Genomic DNA, 24,351 nt, shown 5'->3' with positions numbered 1-24,351 from the left:
TACCAGAGAGTGGAGCTCCTCAACCAATACCTACACATACATTCGGGAAAATTTGGTATAGTTGGATATTGGTTCAACGAATTTAAACATGGGAAAACCACTGTTTTTGATGAGGAGCGACCAGGACGCCCGGCAGAAGTGGTTACTGAGGCCGAAGTAACAGAGGCCATAGGGGTGTCGACCGGAACGGCAATTAATATTTTACATGAAAAGCAGGCGATGAAAAAATTGTCAGCCCGATGGGTGCCGCGATTGCTCACGGTAGACGACAAGCGGATGCGGCTGTTAACTTCGAAGCAGTGTTTAGAGCAATATAAGCGAGATCCGAAGGAATTTTTGCGTCGAGTTGTCACCGTTAATGAAACCTGGATTTATATTTATCATTACACACCAGAAACTAACCAACAATCAAAACAATGGATTTCTCTCGGTGAATCTGCTTCAAAGAAGGTGAAGACATTCCATTTGGCCGGAAATGTCACGGCGACGATTTTCTGGGATGCGAACGGCTTTATCCTCATGGATTTTTAGAAAGAGGAAGAACGATCACTGAACAATACTGCAGTAAGTTATTGGACCGCTTTCACAAAAAATTTAAGTAGACACGACCGCATTTGGCGAAAAAGAAGGTGCCGTTTCTCCACGATAACGCACCATCACATTCATCCGGCGTTGTCGCCGCCAAACTGCATGAATTGCGCTATAAATTACTGTCGTACCCCTCGTATTCACCTGATCTGGCTCTCGGCGGCTTTTTACTGTTCCCTAACATGAAGGAATGGCTTGCGGGGAAAAAATTTAGTTCAGACGAGGAAGTCATCGCCGAGACAGAGGTGTATTTGGCCGGAGCGTTGGGAGAAGTGTATCTAAAAGTGGACTATATTGAAAAATAAAATAAAAATTTTCTGAAAAAATGGTGTCTTCATTTCTAACACGGGTACTTATTGAACGCCCCTCTTAATTACTGAATTACAAATAAACATTTCTTTTTTTTAATTTTTAACGTATAGGAAGTTCTCAATAACGGTTGGATATTGTGAAAGAAAAAATTATACAAATACAAACATGCAAGAATTTAAATAATCTGCAGTTATAGGAGACATTTTGCTTAGGTTGGGAATAATATTTATTGTATTCATTGGGAGAGAACTTTTGGCTTAACTTATAACATTTTAAGACCAGCTGTCATTAACTTATCTTTACCAAATACATTTATTAAATTATCCTTATTGCGCAATATTAATCTAATTCGTTTTCGCATTTCCTATTAATCGTCTACTTATACGAAGTCGGTTTTTTACCGTTTCAAATTATTTTAAATAAGCATATGACAATAATTTTTATCTCATCTAAATCTCTAAACTTTGTATAATACAATAATAAAAAAAGTATTTTTTTATCAACAACTATCTTTTTATCAACATAATTGATATCAATTAAAAATCAGATTCAACTAAGTATCTGTAAATTAGTTTTCTATGAAATTTAGAACCCTTTTTCTGTTTTTCAATGGCTTTGATGAGTAATTTTTTGAATCATCACATGCCAACAACAACAAAATGACTTGGTGATAAGGGATGTGAAAACTTTCCAAGCCATTAAAGTGTGACACATGTTTTTCTGCACGACCTTAACGTTCAGAAATCAAGAAGACATTCCATTAGTCATACATAAATAAGTTTCTTAAAAAAGTAACATTTATTTATTTTAGATAAAATGACATGTGTAAAAATTGTAAAATCTTTGCGCTGCGCCTGTACATATAGGCGCACAGTGGTTAAAGTATTCGTAGAATCATGATAAAAGCTTAGTAAGGTAGAACCGTTCTCTCAATTCGTCGACCATGATTTTTTTTTAAGTATGTAAATCTCGCGTAATAACAAAGCATCATAATATAAATATAAACATTCAATTTAAAATATAAGATTTGTTCTTGAGATTGAGTCTACATATGCATACCTTTTCCAAACGAATAAAATAAGAAAATTACTTCTACCAAAACCATTTGTTTTATTTCCCATTAGGATACTTAACGTTCTTTATATGTGTATAAAAAGCATCTTTCAAAAGTGATGCTTAGATTTCAGTGACTAGACGGTACCTTTTTTATGTCTTTGACCTTTCTCAACTAGACAGATGCACAATTTTACATGAGAGCAACGCGTTAAAATTATGGAAACTTATTATGAAAACGAGCAAATGCTTTAAGAACAACATATCTCAAAATCCATCATTTTTTTGGCAGGAATAGCCGTCCGAATGAGTCGACAATATAAAGGTTGATGAAAGCATTTCAAGAAATTGGTTCTGTCGAGTATAGAAAACTGGCAGAGGTTGGTTCATATTGCTGCTGTAGGGCAAAGAGTTGCTGAACAACCTTCAACATTGATATCTCGACGTTCTCAACAATTAGGCATTCATAAATCGATTATTTCTTGCATTTTATATCTAGGAGTGCTCATGGTGGACATTTAAATGATGCCATTTTACACATATAATTGTTAAGAACTGTAATTTGAATAGAAAGAAAAAAAAATTAAAATATACTCTATATTTTAGGGTGTTTTATTTTAAAATAAGTTCTAGGCGGGTCATTTGAAATTTCTTTTACATAAATAAATTTTCCAATAAGTGCACAGGAGCGAAGATGTGACCAAAGAATTTGGCGGTATTTGAATGTAAGCGCACAGGAAATAACTGGTTTTATTGAAAGCTGGCGAAGTGCCTTGTATGAGTGAACATTGAAGCATACATTCTTTGGAGTACAGACGTGGCAAAAGTATTCGGCTGTACCTACGGCACTCGTCAATTATTTACGTAATTATGCACATCCATTTATATGAAAGTAGAGGTTTTTTTTGCTTTAAGCAGAATTTTACGCGTTTTAACGGCATAGAAAATACAATTTTTATACAAATATTTTTGATTTCCAATTTATTTGAATGAAAGAATCAAACCAAAACAAACAAGAAAATCAGAGTGTGAGACTAAATGCTTTGAAAACGCCAATACGATACAAGTGACTCTCAGCGGTTTTACCTTACTATGTCTTTCTTTAGAATGTCTTTCTTACAGTATATTCTAAATTAGTATAGATGCATGTGACTTATATATGTGTATGTGTTCTGTCATAGACTTAGTGACTAGTTTTGCGGACATAAAAATCGCGTGAAAGACCTTGCTGAGCATATTTAATAAGATACCTTTTATATGTACAATACATAAATATATTTTTTTTTAAATCTAGCTTAAAAATACTTTTTGGCGTAAATATATGATATTCGTGTAGACTGTGTAGTAAAAAATGTATGCGTTTTCTTAATTCATAAATAATACTAGAATCCTCTTATCAACTTTGTTTCGAGACAACTTCGTTAGACAGCATCAAAAGCAATAAACAAACGTCCAGTAGAGCGCATTGAAAGCCAGAAACATGACTGGGAATAGAAATCGGGAACGTCTGTCGATCCACATGGCAATCTCTTGCGGTGTCATTGTTGTAAATGTGGTGTGATCAGCAAGTTCTTGATCCTTGCTACCATTCATTCCAAAGTGTCCATCCTTCTCTATATTAACAACATGATCGGTACAATTGCTGTTACGGTCACTCGTCACGGAAGCTGTGTCCGCACACTCGGTGGTAATTATAGGTAAGTTCTAAAGGGAATTTACAATTTGTATTTATATTAAAGTTATATAATATAAAGTAATTTGAGGCTACTAGCTCACTTACATGTACAGTTAAGTAATTGTTGTAACCTGGATTGGAATGACCCTTCAATACACTTTCCGTGCTTGATGTAATATTATCTAGACTGGAACAAGAACGCGTTCGCGAAAGATTGTTCTTATTTATATCACGCCGTGTCGGACGCGGTGTTAACGATGCCTTCACAATGTATTTACTATTCACCTTCTTCAACTCAACATTCTCTTTGCGTCTCCAAATGGTATTGACGAATGCGAATTCCACCATACTTCCGAAGATGAAGAAAGTGCAACCAAGGAACCAAATTTCAGATACCTTTATGTAACTGACTTTGGGCAAAGTTTTAGTCTGCGAGGAAGACAAGGTAATGAATGATAGCATGGTGCTAGTGCCTGAAAAAATGGAAATGTGTGTTAGTATTACTCGCATTAGAAAGATGTGATATAGAGGTGGCAGTGCAAATATACATAGGTATGTAATTACATATGTACCCTATGATCAGAAAGTACCGGGAATGTTTAAATATAACAAAACAGAGTTAAATTTCAGGTAAATTTATTTTATCGCTTTCAAAATATGACCCCTCTAAAGCCACACACATGTGCCAACGTTTAACCTAGTCCTCCATGCACCTCTGGTAGGTCGACGAAGGGATGACCTTCAGCTCCTTCGACGCATTCTTTTTTATCTCCTCTATTGACTGAAATCTCCTTCCACGAAGTGGTAACTTCAACTTGGGAAGCAAAAACAAGTCACACGGGGCCATACCAGGTGAATACGTTGCATGCACGATGGTAGATCTTTATTTGGTGTTTGGTCAAATAATCCAGCACAATTTGGGCTCGGCGCTTGCGACGTACAGCATCTCTCAAATGATCCGATGGCGCTAAAAAGTGACAGATGTGTGTCTTACAGTCCTACCAACATAAGAAAAAAATACTGACCGATTCCCACGCGCGCGGTTCGTTTAAATTAAACATTCCCCGTACTTTTTGATCATAGAGTATGTGGAAGACTTAGCCAAAGTCAAGCTTCAAACCGTATACGAGGGTTGCTATTCATATTTCTGCACTAATAGTGGAATTATTATTTTCCAGTATATTTTCCGTGATGATCAATACACATTTGCATATCTGTGTGATGCATTTTGTCCAGCCACGTTTGCAGAGCGTTTTTTAAATTGTGGAATCCAACGCAAACACACTTTTTTTACCACAGGCTGATCGTGGAAAATCTTATTGATTCTCAGCAACGCCCAAGCATGCCTCAATCTCGCGGTATGTGACACGACGGTCTGCCCGAAATTCGTCGGTGAGCGAACAGCGAACACTGTACCTAAGGAAGGTGCTACGGCTAGCAACGTAAAATGATTTCAATTTATCGACGCATTTTTTTTCTTATTAATTTGTGTAGATAATTTCCAACTATACGCTTCTTTAGTCTGTTATTTTTATCTACCCTCTCACCGTTTGCTCGGTCGAGTTCGTTTGATGATTATTTATTTCAATTCTACTAAGACCTAAGGACTGACTAGTAAGACAAAGAAGTGACTGCGGCTTGGACTTTGATTGTAGCCTAAATAAACTGAATCGTAGAGTGGTCCAAATGTAACTTTATTCTTGTATCATTTATTTGGTATCATTGCCACTGATTGTTCTTAGTCGCTTAAAATAATGGCTCTCAGTGTGCAACATAGTATCATCATATGCAAGTTTTAGCGAAAAGTTTTCGAGACCTTATATGAGTCTTAATACCCCAGATGATTCTTGGACCGAAATATCATCTGTTTTGAAGTTGCATCAAGTTTTACCTAGTTACGTTATTGGGCAATTTTTCCGAAAATACTGCTGGAAATGCTATTTAGGCCAACAGAACAATGCACATGGAAGACTAAACCAACCGAGGTAGCCAAATTAATGAAATCATAATTCATTAATAAGGACAAAAATACTTTCACTCATTTTATTTTATTTCTAATATACTTTTATTTTGACCACCCTTTGAATAAATAAAAAAATGTACTTACCCAACATAATACGCGGTGGCGATTGGTCAGCTTGCAGCCAGAATGAGACCCATGAAATGGCAACGATCATCATTGAGGGCAAAAAATAGTCCAATAGATAGAAACCGATCTCACGATTAAGATGAACGGTAAAACTTAGTGAACTGTAATTGCCGACTACAAAAAGAAGAAAAGAAAATAGTTTAGAAAACCGTAATGATTTGAAAAAATACAAGATAAAGAAAAGGTATACAAACAAATTTCCCGCCGATCGTTAAATATAACTATTGTTTAGGCATTTAGATTTTGGGAGGCCTGCTCTTTATATGGAAGGTATAAGTGGAATGTAAATTGAAATATGTCAATAAATCTTGGGATACATATTACTTCAGATATCAGGTAGAGCACTACGAATATTCATTCAATGTGAATGTCAGTATATGGAAACGAAAAAATTGCCGAAGCAAAAATATGTATACCAATGACTATTACATCAAACTCAAAAAACCTTGGTATATAAAAGCCGACACGGAACTTATACACTTCCATATTTGATAAATCGCTTGGGATAGGTAGACCTTCTGAATGAATTTATTTATTGATTCTATGGTTCGTGAATTTATCTGAGCTCTGAAGCTGCAAGTTTCTAGATAGTTCTTCTAAGTTTTACAATCTCATGGTGGACAAATTAATTCATAGAAACACACGCGAGTCTAATTCAAGCACATGCAGAGTACATATGTTGGGTGTGCTAGGCACTAAAAATAATATTGTTTGAAGCTTTTATAAACAACCGCACTTATTAGTAAATACAGGGTTTGATTGAAAAGTAATGAGCCTTACTTGTTTTAAGTAGTTTTTTTTAAACCTTTTGGCTTATACAACTAATATTCTTTAAAAAAGGACCCTTGAGCGTCAATGCACCGCTGTTAGCGATCCTTCCACTGCAGGAAACATCCGCCGGAATCGCGTTCAATTCGGCTGTCACAGTTTTTTGGATCGCCTCGATGGAGTCGAAACGCCTCCCCTTCAGCTTTCTTTTCAGGCGCGGGAACAAGAAGAAGTCTGGAGGGGACAGGTCTGGGCTGTAGGGAGGGTGGGGAAGCACCAGAACCCCCATCTTGGCCAATACAGAGGTGCAGAGGCGGTTTGCGTCGGCGCACTGTCGTGATGAAGAGTCCAATTGTTGACGAGGTCGGACCGAACCCGGGCGACGCGGGTTTTCAGCCGAAGGAGCACTTCTCGGTAAAATGCCACGTTTACACTGCTTCCTGGAGGTACAAACTCCTTGTGGACGATGCCTCGAGAGTCGAAAAAGATGATCGCTGTTCGTCTTCGACGTCCTCCCGGCCCTCCTTGAACGACTTGTGCCACCGTTTTACCTGGGCACTGAACAGAGATTGGTCCCCGCAAGCCTCCTTGAGTAGCCCAATAGTTTCGGTACTCGTTTTGTTTAGCTTTACGCAAAATTTGATCGAGTAACGTTGCTCCAACGATCGCTGCATTTTCGCCACTGCAAAATCCTAAAACACTCTTAAAACAGCTTTCACGTGCGGAGCGATGTTGACTACAGCGCTGTTGCCAGCGAACTGGGACCGGTTTCTAGTGGAAGGGGAAGATCCAACGATCATTTTCCCCCACCAGCCGATTTGGTTGATCGCTTGGCAGACGCTCCGCGCGTCTGTTTGGTAGCTGTGCAATACTCCATTGAAGCTGGAAGTTGTACGTTATTGGAACCATTGGAACCAATCTGAAGTAAATGGAACTTTTAAATTTTGGCTTCTGCACACATGACTAAAATAGAATAGCAATGAAATACTTGATGTTCCGGAGAGTTCGTAGCACTCCGGTTTCAATAAAACCAAATATTTCTTTCGCGATTCTGTTATTTTAATTAGTAAGACTTTATCGTTTAGTTGATTCTTTTTGGAACAACTCCCAAACCCCCTTATGAAATATGGTGCTAATTTTTTACATATTGACAACCTCAATACCGCCGTCAACCCAATACTCACCAAAGGAACCATGTCGCAAATTTATGCCATTCGAGTTCACAATTGATTCATTATACCAAAAACGTTGCATATTATATTCGGTGAGATGCATTTCTGGATCAAATGAGATCGGCGAATAGGATTCCCATTCGAGTACCATTTCTGTTTTGTTGTACATCCCTTATAAGAAATTAAGCAAAATATAATATATGTATGTATACAAATATACAATACAAAGTTGTATGTATGTAAGCAAGTTGCATCCTCGCCCTTTTTTACTTACAGCTTTCCAACACAGTCGAACAGAATTGCTCATCGAATGGAAACTTCTTGAAATTCATATAACAATAGAGAGTCGCCTGTAGGCGTTGTGATATCACCACTCGACCTTCAGGTGATATTGACGTCAGCACGTCCTTCTCATCTGTACCCAATATGCTGGAGTCGCGTTCGTTGGCGAAGAATATGTGAGGTAACCATAATCGCTCGCTCAGATGTTTCTGTCCGATGATGTTGTCATTTCGCTTCAACTCCTTGTAAGAAAGACGGCTATCGTTAAAGCTTAATTGTAGTAGGGCATGCATTTTGAATTGCAGTAAATCCGAATTGAGGTTTTGTAGGAAGTACACGTAAATGCGCGCCTTAACAGTAACGGGCAGACGTTCGCCATTTTTCCCATATTCTATTATTAAAGCAAATATTTTTTATTTATGTATTTTTAGAAATGTATTTCAACAAAAAATTTACCAATTGGTCGCTCTAGGCGATCGTAACGACAAACGTGGGTTAATCGCTGGATAAGTTGCGTTTGTTGTAAATTTGTGGCATTTGAAATAGGCGGACAGTCTTCTTCCACTTCAGGTGTTTGTGACGCCCTGGAATAAAAAATCGTAAAAATATTAATTATTAATTTGTAATATAACAAAACTTTCGATAATTCGAATAGAGTAAATCGCAATTTGTGGGGGCCACAACGAGTTGTGTAGTGGCGCGGTTCTTAGTCGAAGAGGATTTAAGCTGCATGTGCATGTGGTTAAGATTAATATAGAATTTCTGGGATGAAAAGGAAAACGAAAATCATGGAGTGAACGAATATCGGGTGTCTTAGAAATCATGTCATCATGATAAAAACTCTAGGAATTCCGATATTGGCATTCACACCCATAAAATGCTTTTGTAACCTAACTGAAGAAGTTGTGGTAAAAAATCTGTGGATTTAAGGTTGAAATTCTTGAAATATTTCAATGCCGCGCTTCTGGACTATGTAAGGTTAGGTTGGTTTAGATATCTGCACCTTACATTAAGTGCTACTGTTGAAAGGAGAAGTCATATATATACGGGGTATGTTCAAAAATAAGGTGAATTTTCAAATTTCGAAAGCTACGTCCATTGGACTTTCAATTATCGAAGATATGTTTATGGTTTGTGAGAGGCATAAATAAGACAAGTGTTTTGCGTGTTCGGCGATTTTCTGCTATCGAATAAAATGTAATTAAGTGCTCAAAAACACTTGAAATGTTGACAATGGCATACGTGGAGAGTGCTCTGAAAGTGAAACTTCTTACAGAAGGTCGAGAAGATGTGAATGACGACGCTTGCTCTGGATGCCCCAATACATCAACAACCGATGAAAATGAGCAAGTGAAGAAAATTGTTATGGATAATCGTCGAATCCCAATTAGAGAAGTTGCTGAGGATGTCGGCATATCGGTTGGCTCATGCCATGCAATCTTTTCGGAAATTTTGGGCATGAAGCGCGAGGCAGTTCGTACCAACTGAGTTTTGACCAAAAACAACGTCGCTCAGGAGTTGTTGAACGACGTCAACGATAATCCAGATTTGCTTGAAAGGGTCGTAACTGGTGACGCATCATGGGTATATGGTTATGAGATCGAAATCAAAGACCAATCGTCCCAATGGAAGAATCCGGGAGAACCAAGACTAAAAAAGCATGCCAAGATCGATTAAATGTCAAGGCTTTACTCACTGTTTTCTTTGATTACCACACGGTCGTTTGGTAAATAAGGACTACTATACCTTAAAGTTATGCGCCGTTTGCGCATAATGGCTTTTGTATCATGATGATGCACCAGCTCACTCATCTTTGCTTGTGAGAGATTATATGGCTAAAAACAACACCGATATCATGCCTCAGCAACCCAACAAATTTGGCCCCCTGAGACTTTTTTCTGTTGTCAATTGAAGATACCCATGAAAGGATGCGTTTTGCGACAATTGAGGAGATAAAAACCGAATCGCTGAGAGAGCTCAAGGACATACCAAAAAGTGCATATCAGAACTGCTTCGAGAATTGGAAAAAAACGCTGGTAGAAGTGTATTATATCTGAGGCGGACTACTTTGAATGAGATAAAATAGAAATTGATGAATAAATAGTTATTTTTTGAGAAAAATTATTTTTTTATTTTTTGAACACACATCGTATACATGTAAGTACATACTATAGGGCCCGCCATCTATCGTTACGGATTTGAGCTAGGTATTATTTGAAGAATGGTAACACTTAGCTGTCATCTGATTTGACAGAAAATTAGTTTTATTCTTCCGCTGAACGAAAATGGTTGTGTATACGCCCAAAGAACGCTGGGCGCCAATAGACGTTATACCCAACGTATACGTAACTGAAACTGTTAATTTCAAAATGTCATAACTTTTTTTTAAAAAATCGTACAATAATTTAAAAAAAAGGGTTTTAAAGCTAAAGAGTTGTACTATGCGACCTTTTCGTCGAAAATTGAAAAAAAAAATTTTCTATCCCAAAAAAAATTATCAAAAATGGCTAAAATGGCCATTTTTTGACCATTTAGGCTTCATTTACCAAAAATCCTGACGTGATGGAGCATTTTGAAGGTCACATTCGTTTTCAGCGCATAAAAAACTACAAGAAACAAGTACAGCCATTCTAGAAACTGAAAAAAGTTAAATTTCGCAGGCCTGTGTAATTAACCGGAAGGATTGTACTTCAAAATAAAAAAAACAGTTTGGAAAAATATTGAGTAGTTTCTTTTTTATAGCAATTTTAATTCCGTAAAGTTATATGGCGGACCCTGTAAGTTCTTAAATCTAAGTCTGTTGAAGTGAATTATAAACAACGACTTAAAATGTCGCAATAGATCCATAAGAATTGGAAGACTTTTTTTATTATAATCTGATAGACAACTTTATGACATTTATTTTTTGAATATGACATCTGACCGATTGCTAAGCGCGCTGTATGGTAAGTTGCGTCAGCATGACTCAATAGTGCTCGCCATTCACCGTTACAAGCAACTCCTTCCTAGTAAAGAAAGAAAGAAATAAGGACCGATGATGCCGCCAATGCTCTTTGAACTATGCGAACAGATTCGTTTTTTTTTTTTTTCAAAGAATATTTCCACTATTTGGAAGCGTTGTTCTGGCGTTAAACGATTCTTGATGAGTTGCTTTATCTTACTGAACAGAAATGTCAACACTGTTCGCCATTCGCAGCTGTCAAACCATAGTGGTCTACTTAAACTAATAGTTCTTATGCAGCTAAAACAAAAAAACGATATAAACAGTGTTTAATTCAGCTCTCCATGTACGTATGTATGTGAAGTTTTGCAAATACGCATATGTTAACTGAATTTCCCTACAACATCAAATTTGAAACCAAATTTTTAATAAGAAATTAAATGGAGTGTTAATAAAAACTGTCAATTTTGTTGACATGAAAAAATGAAACTGTGACGAAGCTACAGCTGCGTTAATTCAGTTGACAAACGTGCTGTGCAAATATTTGCTTAAATGAAGCAAACAAAAATATACTCCGTTATACTTACGAACATGCCATGTACACACACACATATGCATGCATACTCATTCTTCTGCTACTTGCATTTTATTGAATTTTATACAAGAACAAGTACACGTAATGAAAAACTTTTGGCAGTATTAAAAGCATCATAAAACGTCAAAATAGAAATAAGTGCACCGAGCAAATAAGCAAGATTATTTTGAGAAGAGCAAAAATTATGCTGGAGTTTAAAATATTTTCCAGCAATCAGCCCTTATAGAATTTGCGTATTTTCGTAAACTTTCCGAAAAATATACACATACATACATGTACATTTTTACATGTATCCGTGTATATATGCGTACAGATTTCAAGGTCCCACCTGTAGTCGACTATTTTTATCAGACGGAAAAAATAATAATATAATATTTTGCTAACCTTCTGCTTCCATACTAAGGAACACTGAATCTTTTTATTGCTAACTTAATTTTATTTTTTTTAGTTTTTTTAGCTGATCCTCTTGCCGAATATTGCACAAAAACCGCAGAGCCATCAATATAAGCACAAACTTATTATTTTAATTGTTTATTTAATAGACAGTGCAACGTTTTGTATAATTTTCATTAAGTGGGCTTTGGCGCATCTTTTCATTATTTACTAAAGGCTTTCTGCGCTCATTACAGCTATTTTTTTGCGTGCTTTTTGAATTTCTGTAACACCATTGTCGTTTTCTGTGTACTGTTGTTTACTCATTAGCGGCGTTTACAAAAACAAATTCATAAAAAAATATACCTTAATTAAAAATTGAGTCTTTCGTTTAAACTTGAAAGGAAATTACTTGTTTTCCGGAAATAATTTCTAACAGCTGTTGCGGTACCTGGAGCAGACTGCATCTACATATGTATATCCATACAGAACATATGTATGTATAGTATGTAGAACACGCAAATTATAAAAATTATCTTAAAAATTTGTCAGCAGCTTCCATCTTGCACTTTATTGTACTAAAATTTAATAGACTACCAAGCTTCATACCAAAAATATTAACAAAAAACTGTGGAAGTAGGATGAAAGGTATATGGACTTTTTTCTAATTTTTATATAAAATTTTAAAATTTCTTAGCTTTTAAAAGTTAAAGGTTTAAATATATTGTACATTTGTACAAAAAAATGAACATTCGAAACAAAAAAAGAAAATAAAATAGTAAAACTGGTGAAAATATTGATGTGCTATCGCTTCTCGGGGTTTGTATATTTACAAAGTTTAAGTCTCAAAAGTCAGCGAGTATACGAATAACAAAAGAATTCCGATTAAATTGGGACTTACAGAGTTGGATGGTCAATATGATTAGCATCGCATTAACTAATGTCACACTTTTCCTTTGACCACCAGATTTGTAGCCTCGTTCGACGATTTTTATAGTAGAAATACGTTACTTTTTTAAAGATCCAGATATATATACATATATGATTTGTGTACGCCCTTTCTGGGTGTTTGGCCGAGCTCCTCCTCTCTTGATTTTTTTCCACACCACAAATGGAGGAACTTGCAGTTTCAAGCTGACTCCGAACGCCAGATATTTCTTATGAGGAGCTTTTTCACGGCAGAAATACCCTCGGAGGCTTGCCATTACCTGCCGAGGTGCGACCGCTATTAGAAAAATGTTTTTCTTCATTTTGGTGTTTCATCGAGATTCGAACCTACGTTCTCTCTGAATTCCTACCTATCGATATATGACGACCAGTCACAATACGCTACCGCTAATGTATAATTTCAAACTTAATTATCAATGCTTTTGTTACGTGCAGTAATAAAAATGTTTTGTACAGCGTACGCTGCCCAACGCGAATACTCCCAAACATGAACACGTGGACACAAGTTTTTTGTGCAGTGACTACTCTAAAATGTGAACAAGACGAGAAAGTAACATGAAAGCAAGTTTTTTCTAAAGCGGTCTGTCCTTGTCAATGCCAAATCTAGTCATAAAAAACCATCCGCCGATCGAAAGCGCCAAAAACAGGTCTCTCCATTTGTAGAAAAACATTAAGACGCACATCAGGAGGAGCTCGGCCAAACACCCAATGATTGTGTAAGCGCCATTTATATAAATGCAAGTTTGGCTTTTAATTTCATATGGATCTATCAGCTTTATTCTGACAGCGCCAAGGTAACTTTATTCTGAGAGAACAATAGGTCAATCCCGTGTTTAATCGTTTTCGATAATTTTTGATAAGTTTAACTAACTATCGGGTTTTGGCATTCGCGTGCGTCAATTTCGATTGAGTGTTTTAACGTAATATTATTAAAGAAAAATTTAATAAATATAGTCTTTGATTTGGTTGCGCAAAAGATCCTTAAACGCAAAAGATACTTATGTGAAACTACAATAAAATAAAAACAAAATATGGCGCTGAAAAATTAAATGTGCTACACTGTGGAAGGGGAAAACGGTGCTGTGTATGGAAAAACTAATAACTTATAAACGAAGCTTCAAGTATGAAGACTTAAATAGTTTGTGCTGCAGAAACTTTATTAGATAAAAAACAAGAAAAGAAAAAGAAGCGGAAAAAACGGAAAAGTGAAGTTTCATGCACTAGAACAATGAGTGCAAAAAATTACAACAAAAAGAGAGTAATTAGTTTTTGCTTATGGTCACAAAACGTTATATCGTAAAAGTGAGTTGAAAAGGCATTCCTATGCCATTTTCTCCTTCAAAATCGAAATGCTAAGGCGAATTCATTCAGGATTCTCCTTGCGAAATGCCTTAAAAGCAGCAAAGAGTATATGCAAAACAAAGTGTGCTGTTCCGTAATTTAACCTACTAATGCTACTGAAACTAATAAAATAAATAATAAATATTTGGCGCGTACACTTCTGTTAGTTACTTGGTTATTTGTGGTGGAGGGACCTACAGTTTAAGCCGACTCCGAACGGCACATATTTTTTATGAGGCGCTTTTTCATGGCGGAAATACTCTCGAAATTTTGTCATTGCTTGGCGAGGGGCGACCGCTATTAGAAAAAGCTTAGTAATGTTTATGGAAGAAAAACTGGACAAATTAAGTGCATTGTTAACTCAATTTAAGTGAAGTGAGCAGCAAAATAGAGAGAAACAAGGGACTGTTTATGCAGAGTATCAAACTTATCCGTTCGATAGCGATCGCAACTATTAGGTACTCTATATGAATAATATTGATGCTATCATTTCACGGACTCCCATAATGACAGAAGAAGGAAAAATTATTTCCATGCAGCCGGTTCTATGTCATCGGAATGACTCGGGTTTTTCCCGACCAAGGGCTGCCGCCCCAGTAAACTAGCCCTGTCTAGTGCACCGTACCTTAAGAAGAAACATTTATTTTAAACTGCATTATACGAAGCTCAAAGGCTCCCCATTACATGTAGTCGAGCGAGAACAACCGACAGATTGGGCGACGTTAAGGCAGTGGCTGATGAATGAGCTTAAGAAACAGGAAACCCTTTCAAAGATTGTTTAAGAAATAAGTCACATTAAATTTAAAAATAGTGTTAGATTATTGTGTGACGAAATATTATAAATCCAGAAGTTTGTACAGTTAGAGATCCTATCAAATTGAAATATGAAAGTAATTCCACTTGGTTAGGTTAGGTTATGATGGTAGTCGGTCCGTGCGACCAACTCACGTAGACCTTACAAGTCCGTCGTGATACCACTGTCCGACACGGGAACCTTGTTTATTTATCTTCGTGAAACCATTTTGCGCTCTGCGTTTGGTTTAATCCCCACGCAGACAGTTCTGCAAGAGAATTGAAAAAGTGTTTACCTAGACAATCTGCTCTGATTTTAGCTAAGGCTGGATAATTGCAAAGGAAGTGCTCAACTGTTTTTTCCTCTTTCTCATCTCTACAACTTCTACAATGTTCATGGGAGAATACTTTTAGTCTCAAGGAATGCCTGCCAAATAGCCAATAACCGGTGACACAAGCCACGACCTTTGAGATATCATCTCTTGAGAGGCTAAACAATTCCTTTGCCTTTTTCTTGTTTATTTGCGGCCATAGTAGTCTAGCTGTTACACATGTATCTTCATTTCTCCATGACCTATTGGCCTCTTGGATAATTTTGTTTTTTATTATTAGTTTACTTGTGGTCATAGGTATCCCAATGGTCACTGAGCAGTTATAGAGCAGTACCTTTCCTAGCTAGTTCATCGGCTTTACAGTTTCCTTTAATATCCCTGTGTCCGGGAACCCAAATAAGGCTGACCTTGAACACGACGCTAATATCATTTAGGGCTGCCCGATATTCCTATGCAACCTTTGATCTTAGTATAGCCGCACTCATTGATTTAATAGTCGCCTGGCTAACCGAGAATATATTTATAGTCGTTTTTGTTACGATATGTTCTTTTATAGCTAGAACCTCTGCCTGACAGACGCTGCAGCAATTTGGTGGCCGAACGGATAGTTCCAGTCCTAATTCCTTCGAAAATACTCCATAGCCAGCCTTATCGTGTAGCTTGTAATCATCTGTATAAAAATTTAATTCCCCCCTTCTCCATGGCTTTGGTGTCTGCCACTCCCTTTTTGACAGTAATCCCACTAAGATATTTTTATATAGTGTAATAAATCAAATAGGCGGCCGCCGTAGCCGAATGGGTTGGTGCGTGATTACCATTCGGAATTCACAGAGAGAACGTTGGTTCGAATCTCGGTGAAACAAGTGAATTAATAAAAAAAATTTTTTCTAATAGCGGTCGCCCCTCGGCAGGCAATGGCAAACCTCCGAGTGTATTTCTGCCATGAAAAAGCTCCTCATAAAAATATCTGCCGTTCGGAGTCGGCTTGAAACTGTAGGTCCCTCCATTTGTGGAACAGCATCAAGACGCACACCACAAATAGGAGGAGGAGCTCGGCCAAACACCCAAAAAAGGGTGTACGCGCCAATTGTATGTATATATATATATATAATAAATCAAATAAGTCTGAGAACACTAAAGATAGAACTTCTAATTTTTTAACTGCGTTAATCAACACAAATCTTCCTACACACCTAAAGTCAGGAATGAAAATATTAAAAGAAAATTATGTATTATATATGAAGATGAAAACTTTATAAATGTATATTTTGACAATTCAAAGAAATAACTTAAATCCTCATGTGAACAGTAATAGTAATAGTTGCAACATTTTGCACCCAATATGAGTCAATTTCCGAGAAGGTATATCAATGTAATAAATAAAGCCATCAGCCAACTAATTTACAAAATAATGATACTAACATTTACACTAACAGAAATTCAATAAAATCACAACAAACGCAGAATCAAGGTTCAAACCAGGCTCGAATTAGGCGTTTTGGTTATCCTGATTATTTTTTTCTACTTTTTGGATTTTTGATTTTTCTAGTTCACACAGGCTTCTTTTTGTTTAACAAAACCTGGTTTGATGAAGAGGTTATTCATGTTGAGCCAATAGTTTTAACAAAAGCCACAGTAAGAGTGTGCTTGGATGAAATTCCTGAAAATTTAGCGAGGAACCTATGGAAAGGTTAGCCTTTTTCGCTTACAATTTTTAATAGTTATGATAATAATAATACTTATTATAATAATTATAACGGGTTTTTCGGCTTTTATTTACTACTTAAACCTAAAATGGATGCAGAAAATAAAATAGTACATTTGAATGGCATTCGTTAAAACAAGTTCAACAATAATTTCATAGATGGAAATTTTGTTAAATGCTTTCCAGAATTAAACATAAACGAAAAGCAGAACATTGAAGATAGTAAATACAGACTTCAACATTTCAACTCAGAAGAATGAAATAAATTGAGAAAAAAGAATTTAAAAGCATTTTTTTAAAAGGAAAGGGTCAAACTCCCTTCACTCATAAAATAAAACAAAGAATAAAAACTATTCACGAATATCTAATCTACGTAATTCACAAAGTGGGAGTAAGCAAATAAATAAAAGAAATTATTGAACAATAAATCAGTTCCTATTTCAAATTTATAAAAGTGATTTTTTTTTAATGACAAACTGAGTTTCCTAAAAAAATCCAGGCTAATTTAAAGAATTATCCCATTCCTAAAATAGAAATGAAAAAAACAATTCTAAGTTTCGCAGCATTTTATCGCAAGTCCATTCGAAACTTTCAGAAACAACTACGCCTTTAACTAGCTGCCTAAAAAGGCAATACAAAAAATAGTGCTGATAAGAAATATGTACAAGCTTTCTGAACTCTATTATTTATAGATTATAAATGATTCAATTTCAGCTTACTCCAACTACGAAAAGTTATTTACATTGCCCACGGATGCATCAAATGCGGCATTGGGAGCAGTGATAGGCCAACAATGGAGGCAATGGCCAAGCTCCTCATAAAAACCATTTGCCGTTCGGAGTCGTCTTAAAACTGTAGCCACCTCCAATTTTGGAAGAACATCAAGACACACACCACAAATAGAAGCAGGAGCTCGGCCAAACCCTTAGCAGAAGTGTACGCGCCAATAATTTTTTTTTAACTTTCAATTCCAAGTTCCTTCAAGTTTTTTAATATCAAAATAAAATACATGGGCAGCTCGACAGCAAATAATTGGATTGAATACCAGTTCAAAAAACTGATTTCACAATGGTTTTAGTCTAAATAATAGTTTCTAATGAAAATACATCATAAACTTTTGAGTGTAATGCGTTGATTTGTTTTGAGATATTTTGTCAGCTATTTTGGAAAAATGGGTTCGACAGTTCAGTATGAATGATTAACTCGAATGGGCCTACCACTCCTTTTACACTCATGATTCGGACACATCTAGGAATTGTTTTATACAATTTGAGTCTTCAGAAAAGATGTCCGCTTTTAGTAGCTTCAACCATTGAGTAATTAATTAATAATTTTTAATGCTTCAACGCAAATGGCTCACTAATTGACCAGCTGTCTTGCTCTCTTAAGCTCATCCGAAAATTATTTATTTCAGTATTTGGTTTCAGTTTTACTAGCAAACAACATCAATATCACAAATCAACCAACTTAAGGAAAATATTGCACGTTTGATTTTTTCATTTTTGCGAAAGCACATCGAGTTCCCGCTCTCCAATAATTTACCTTAGATGCTTTCCATTTCAATTCAACCGGGCTATTCGGGACATGTTCTTCGATTTCGATGTAACTCAAATATGTTGCTCTCTGGTCAAAATACTGAGTCACGTATTTTTTTGTTCGCCCGAAAAAATTTTTTTTAAGATTTATCGGCAATTTTGTTTTTCGCCTCAAAATCGATTTTTTTTAATTATGTAAGAAACTTTTTTTTTAATGCTCATTACTTAGTCAAACATGAACCGATTTTAATGATTCTTAGTTCAAAATGATCGTAATTACTTGTACGAGCGACTTCATGCAGAAACAATTGCAAAAACGTAGTTGAAAGTGTCTCAGTATTTATGAATTACTAAAAATGCAAGTATATTATGTCTAATTTTATAGCAACAACAAAACTGGAAAAAAACGCATTGAGATAAAAAGTAAAAGTATCAAAAACGAAACAAACTAAAAATGCATTTTAATACTTCCGATGGTTTCTCTTATTTTGTACTTTGTAATAAATGTTTGGCAATGTAATGTAATTCTAATTTCTAACCAAGTCTGACGAATAGATGATGAATCACACTGCTTTCCAGTGGAATATATTTCTCCAGCGAGAATGCCCCAAAGATTGTGCATGTGGTTGCAATCGAGACTGCTGCTGACCATTCTAATAAATATTGTATTTTCCAGAATACCACTCTCTTCATAGCCTAGAATCGTGGATAGCCGCATAGTTGTGTTGAGCAATGTAATTTTGTTTTGGTAATGCGTTCATAATAAGCTATTCAGGACATCTTCCAATAAATCTAAATAATTTTTGGAGTCCATTTTCGTTGTAATAAAAAAAATACGGTGTCGCCTCCGAAATTACGCTTTAACCGTACAACATGGAGATTCCCTAAATCATGCCAATATCAGCTGTTGTAGTCTGGTCCAAATAAATTCTTCTTTCGTCCGAAAAACATTACATCCCGCGATTCATGGGTCTTAATTTTTTTTTATTTCATGAAACTCAGTCGAACGTGTTTTCTTTGCTTTCAGTTATTATTTAATTTTTTTTTTAATTTGCCTAGCTGATAATCTATTTCTAGGAGCTTCGTCGCGAATTTAACCTTTTTGCCGCAAGCTAAGCTTTCAATTTCCTTTGGTTTCACTTCTTACGCCGCATATCTTTCATTTTTTTAATTAACTTCTTATCACACCCTCCCTTCGACCAATTCTTCATGCAATTTGTCTGTTGGTATAGTTTTTTCTTTTCAGAATTGCAATTATTTTCTCTTCGGAATCAGTTAATCTTCTGGCTTTACCCATGACTATGGAAACAGTGTTAAGAAGAAATTATATAAACTAACCCACGGATACGTCGAATAAATTAGTTGGCTTACATCCGAAAAGCTTAAATTTCTTTATGTTATACATTTCCATACAATTTGTTTTAACTTATCTAAAGCTCTGATGGGTTTAAACAAATGTCTAGCCAAACTTTTCTTAATTGTTACAAAAGAATAAAATGCGTATAGACGAATGATTTGCGATGTATGCAAATATTGAACTAACAACTTAAATAAACTCAACATCTAAGCACTTTCATTTTTTCCACGTGATATATCTCAACTTGAGGTTGACGCAACCTTCAACAATCGAATATCGTATAATGGGTGGTGCGTATGAGTGGTCAATTTTAACTGCGCACGAACAATAGGGCGGGTCAATTTGTTTCGGCGACTGAAATAGTCACTCGCAATTCTGAATAAAAAGAATTCAAACAAAGCCCAAAGCAGACACAACAACCAACGTAATGGTTTTTTAGCTTTATTTCGACTTATCCAATTACACTGTGCAACAAGAAAAAAAATACAAGGGTTTGTCAATGGAGGTATGGGGTTGAAAATATATACGAGTGTTTGTGTATCGTCAATTTGAAAGTTTACGTCTGTATTTTATTCTATGGAGGGTCAAAGTTTTCATCCTGTTGCGCATTCTTATGTTAAATCGCTATGGGAAACCTTGTGAACTTTACGTTTTAGATATATGATGTGTTTAATTGTTTTATGTATTTATTTAAAAAAAACAGGGCTTCAAAAATGACACGTGCAGCAAAGTATTTGAAAAAGTCGAAGACGTTTATAAATAAATGGGTGCAATGGTATACCAAAGTTAAAAACGCTAACGATTTCACCAGACGAGGCAAAAAAAAAACCTTTCCAAAGTAAGATCAGAAGATCATTGATTTGTTTGGGACAAAGCTGAGCTTATCGTTAGGTGAAGCTGAAGCATTTTTGAAAAAACTGGTGCTCTCATTATCACACATTGAAAAAGGACTTGCATGAGCTAAGGCAAATTCAGAAAAGAGTTTGGCAAACGTGAGATTCATGGATGAATGTTCCTTTAGGACGAATAGTTTCATACGTTGGCATTGCCATTCTGCTGATAATCCACAACTTCAACGAACTGTAAACATAGAATTAAGTTCACTCTTGGGACTGATTCTCCGAAAAAGGATTTGTGTTTATCCCCAATTTGAATGCATTATTGCAGTCAGCTAAGAGACGTTTGGAACAAATTGCCAACGTTGAATTTTACAAGAAAACAACGATACCAAGTATCATCGAACCCAAGGGTGTGTAGAGTGGAAAGAGCAATATGGGATTGAAATGTTTGATCGGCATTCGTCTGATGGAAAACTCAGAGAAAAACAAATATGGAGGCTCAAACATTTATCATTACAAATTCGGCTAATTTGGAGGCAATTACTTCTACAACGTGCGCAGAAATTAACACAAAATATGACTCGAAGATGTGAAGCTATGATAGCTACTGGTGGTGACTGTACGCTTTATTGAATATACGAAATATTGTAAAACAAATATTGTAAGCCCATATAATGCAATTGCCGCCGCTGTAGCCGAATGGGTTGGTGCGTGACTACCATTCGGGAGTGCGTAGGCCCGAGTCTCCGTGCATGATAATGAAAAAAAATTTCCTAATAGCGGTCGCCCCTCGGCAGGCAATGACAAAGCTTCGAGTGTATTTCTGCCATGAAAAAGCGCCTCATAAAAACCATTTGCCATGCGGAGTGGGGTTAAAACTGTAGATTTGTGGAACAACATCAAGACAAATACCACAAATAGGAGGAGGAGCTCGGTCAAATACCTAACAGAGGTGTACGCGCCAATTATTTATTTTTTTTAATTCTTGTAATGCAGTTTGTTAGAAGCGAATTGGTAAAATAGTTTTAAGTTATGGCGGTCACGCTCCAATTAGACAGACTGTATGTGTTATTTGGCGATTAATAACAAATTTAAAAAGATGGAGGCTCAAAATCCATTTTAGTGCTGTGCTTCCTTGGACTTTTTTGCTCAGAATTGACAGTAGAATACGTCAGTTACCGACCCAAAAACGGTTATATTTTTTAAGAACAAATTGATCCGACCTAATGTGCGCACAAACATTCTGAACGGGTTTGATTATTGATATGCACGTATAAAATTACCGGTTTCTAGTTGCCTGGCGAAAAAATAGTAACACTAGTTCAAGCAGTCATTTATTGGCGGCTTCCTAACAAAAATAAACAAAAACATAAACTGCAACCCAAGGCGCTACAAAGCGATCTTGTTGCAGCATATTACGAGTAACGTGACTTTAGCTAATTAGGAGAATTTTGGAGCAACATCTAGACGCAGCTATATTACAAATTGGAATAGAAGCTTGGCCGCAGATAGATGAGTTTTTTCCTAAATACCTCTCAGAAAAAAACACAGACATTTTGATAAAAGCAACCTACAAAAGCAAAAACACAAAGTTATGTTCGAGATGTTGTATTTTACATGTTTTGTATGTTAGAGATATACAATACACAAAATATATAGAGACAATCAATCACTTCGAAGACGAACTTACGTTGCGGATATCTGTGTGGTTGTGAAAATAAAGCTGAGCAGCAACACTTTCGTCACTATGTGGAAATGTATGTTTTTCATATTGAGCGAGCAGTTTTATTTTCTAAATATATGTAATAAAAACTTATTCGATTTATTTTTCGAAAGTCGGTAAGCAGACTTATTGAATTGTATGGGCAAACTTTGCACCTAATAATAATATATTACGTTTCAAGTTCAATATCACTTATACTTTAAACAGGTGTAAAATATAATTCATTTCCAAATTAAATATTTTTTTATGCAAATGGCCGTCTCATACATAATCGATCTTCACAACCAACCGTGCGTCTGACGGTCGTCGTCTACGCGCCAGCACCACCCACAAGTTCACTCGCTTCACTCACTACCGATACGATTGAGTTTTATTCTACCGACGCGCGCGCCCGCTTTTGAAACACATAAAATGAGTCCGCTATTTTTTAACGTCTTTTTGCTGCGGTATCCGACTTATATTTGAACTGGATCGTTGGTTGGTCGTTGTTGAAATACTGATCTGAGTAGCAAATTGGTAGCGCGAAAAATATTAAAAAAAAAAAAATCAAAAACAAATAAGAGTGTTGACTATGTCGCACTCCATATTACCTAGGCATGCATAATTTTTGTTGTTGCTTTTGTTGTATTTACCTTTTTTATTACTTCAAGATGCTCTCACTTACTGATAAGGCTAGTATATGGATATGTATGTATGGACGAGTGAGACTCTATGTTCTCAGTCGTATTTCTTTCAAGATGTGACTGTCTTTAAAACTTTCAAACTAGGCATTTCAGTCGCAATACTGTTGAATTAAAAAAAAAGTTGGTATGGAAGTGTGCTCTTACTAAAATTTAACAAAAATTACGTTATTATATTAATTTAAAATTTCAATTACTGGATTTGGAACTGTAAATAAATAAAAAAAATAATAATAAATCGATAGTTCGTTTGTACTGGTTTACTATTCGGAGTGGATAAGTGCATTTCGGGGTATAAACTATTTAGTTTCAATATATTTCCAGAATCTCCCATATGACCACCGCGGCGGTTTTAAACAGCATTACAAAAAATTATGCAACAACGTCAAATTACTTCACCTTAGAAGTCAGTCTACATGTCCATTTCTGGACGTAACTTTACTACCAAAATCTTGGTTCAATGAATCTATGATTTGCAGGTAGTATTGTCTGCTAATACCAAAGGTCCTACAAGGATTTTGTTTTGGGAACAAACAATTGCTGAGCGTCTGCGCTGGTCAACATTGATTTGTCTTCACTTTTGAAAAAAATATGGCCGGATATACCACTGTACCAAACAGGTGGCATTCTGTCAAAAAATATTCATTTAAAAATCGCGAGTTGCACATATGCCTCAATTTTTTTTGCTTGAATGTTGGTACAACTTTCCTCTATAGAGTCGTAGAGTTTGAGCGTGATCTGTTAATTAGTTTGTTTTTGGCATTTAATTCCATTTGTACATCAGTCAACCGCAGGTGTGCTCTCCGATTTTCAATATGGATAAAAATGTTGAACAAATAGTTTTTCTTAAATTTTATGTTTTGAACGGCATTTCGTGTACCGAATCGTTGAAAATGTTGCAGAGAGCCTATGGCGAGTGAGCTTAATCAAAAAAAGGCCCAACGAGTGGTATACGGCTTTTGCAGTGGGCCCAGAAGTCGTGGAAGATTTGCCCCGATCTGATCGCCCATCAACGTCTTTATCGGATGAAAATGTCGACAAAATCAAGGAACTGGTGCTGAAAAAGCTATCATTAAAATTGGAGGGAAATAGCTCGTGACCTTAACGTGTCTCACGAGTCAATTCGCAATATTTTACACCATCAATTGGGCATGCGACGCGTGGCTGCTCGACTCATTCCAAGAGAGTTGAA

General features: G+C 36.1%; 1 protein-coding gene across 1 annotated transcript; it reads right to left on the bottom strand.

Annotated features, from left to right (window-relative positions):
* Positions 1-1,478: 1,478 nt before the first annotated feature.
* Positions 1,479-22,914, bottom strand: LOC129242777 (pH-sensitive chloride channel 2). The gene is made up of 7 exons (XM_054879610.1): positions 22,447-22,914; positions 8,456-8,583; positions 7,992-8,390; positions 7,730-7,888; positions 5,736-5,891; positions 3,734-4,101; positions 1,479-3,657 (listed from the first exon to the last, which is right to left on the bottom strand). Exons 1-7 carry the CDS (start codon positions 22,524-22,526, stop codon positions 3,385-3,387), a joined length of 1,563 nt encoding a protein of 520 aa, XP_054735585.1. The 5' UTR covers positions 22,527-22,914; the 3' UTR covers positions 1,479-3,384.
* Between the last annotated feature and the right edge of the window lie 1,437 nt (positions 22,915-24,351).

This window comes from Anastrepha obliqua, chromosome 3 (genome assembly GCF_027943255.1).
Source record: "Anastrepha obliqua isolate idAnaObli1 chromosome 3, idAnaObli1_1.0, whole genome shotgun sequence".
Classification (NCBI taxonomy): Eukaryota; Metazoa; Arthropoda; class Insecta; order Diptera; family Tephritidae; genus Anastrepha; species Anastrepha obliqua.
The sequence above is the reverse complement of the archived record's forward strand: the minus strand, read 5'-3'. Positions and strand labels throughout refer to the sequence as shown.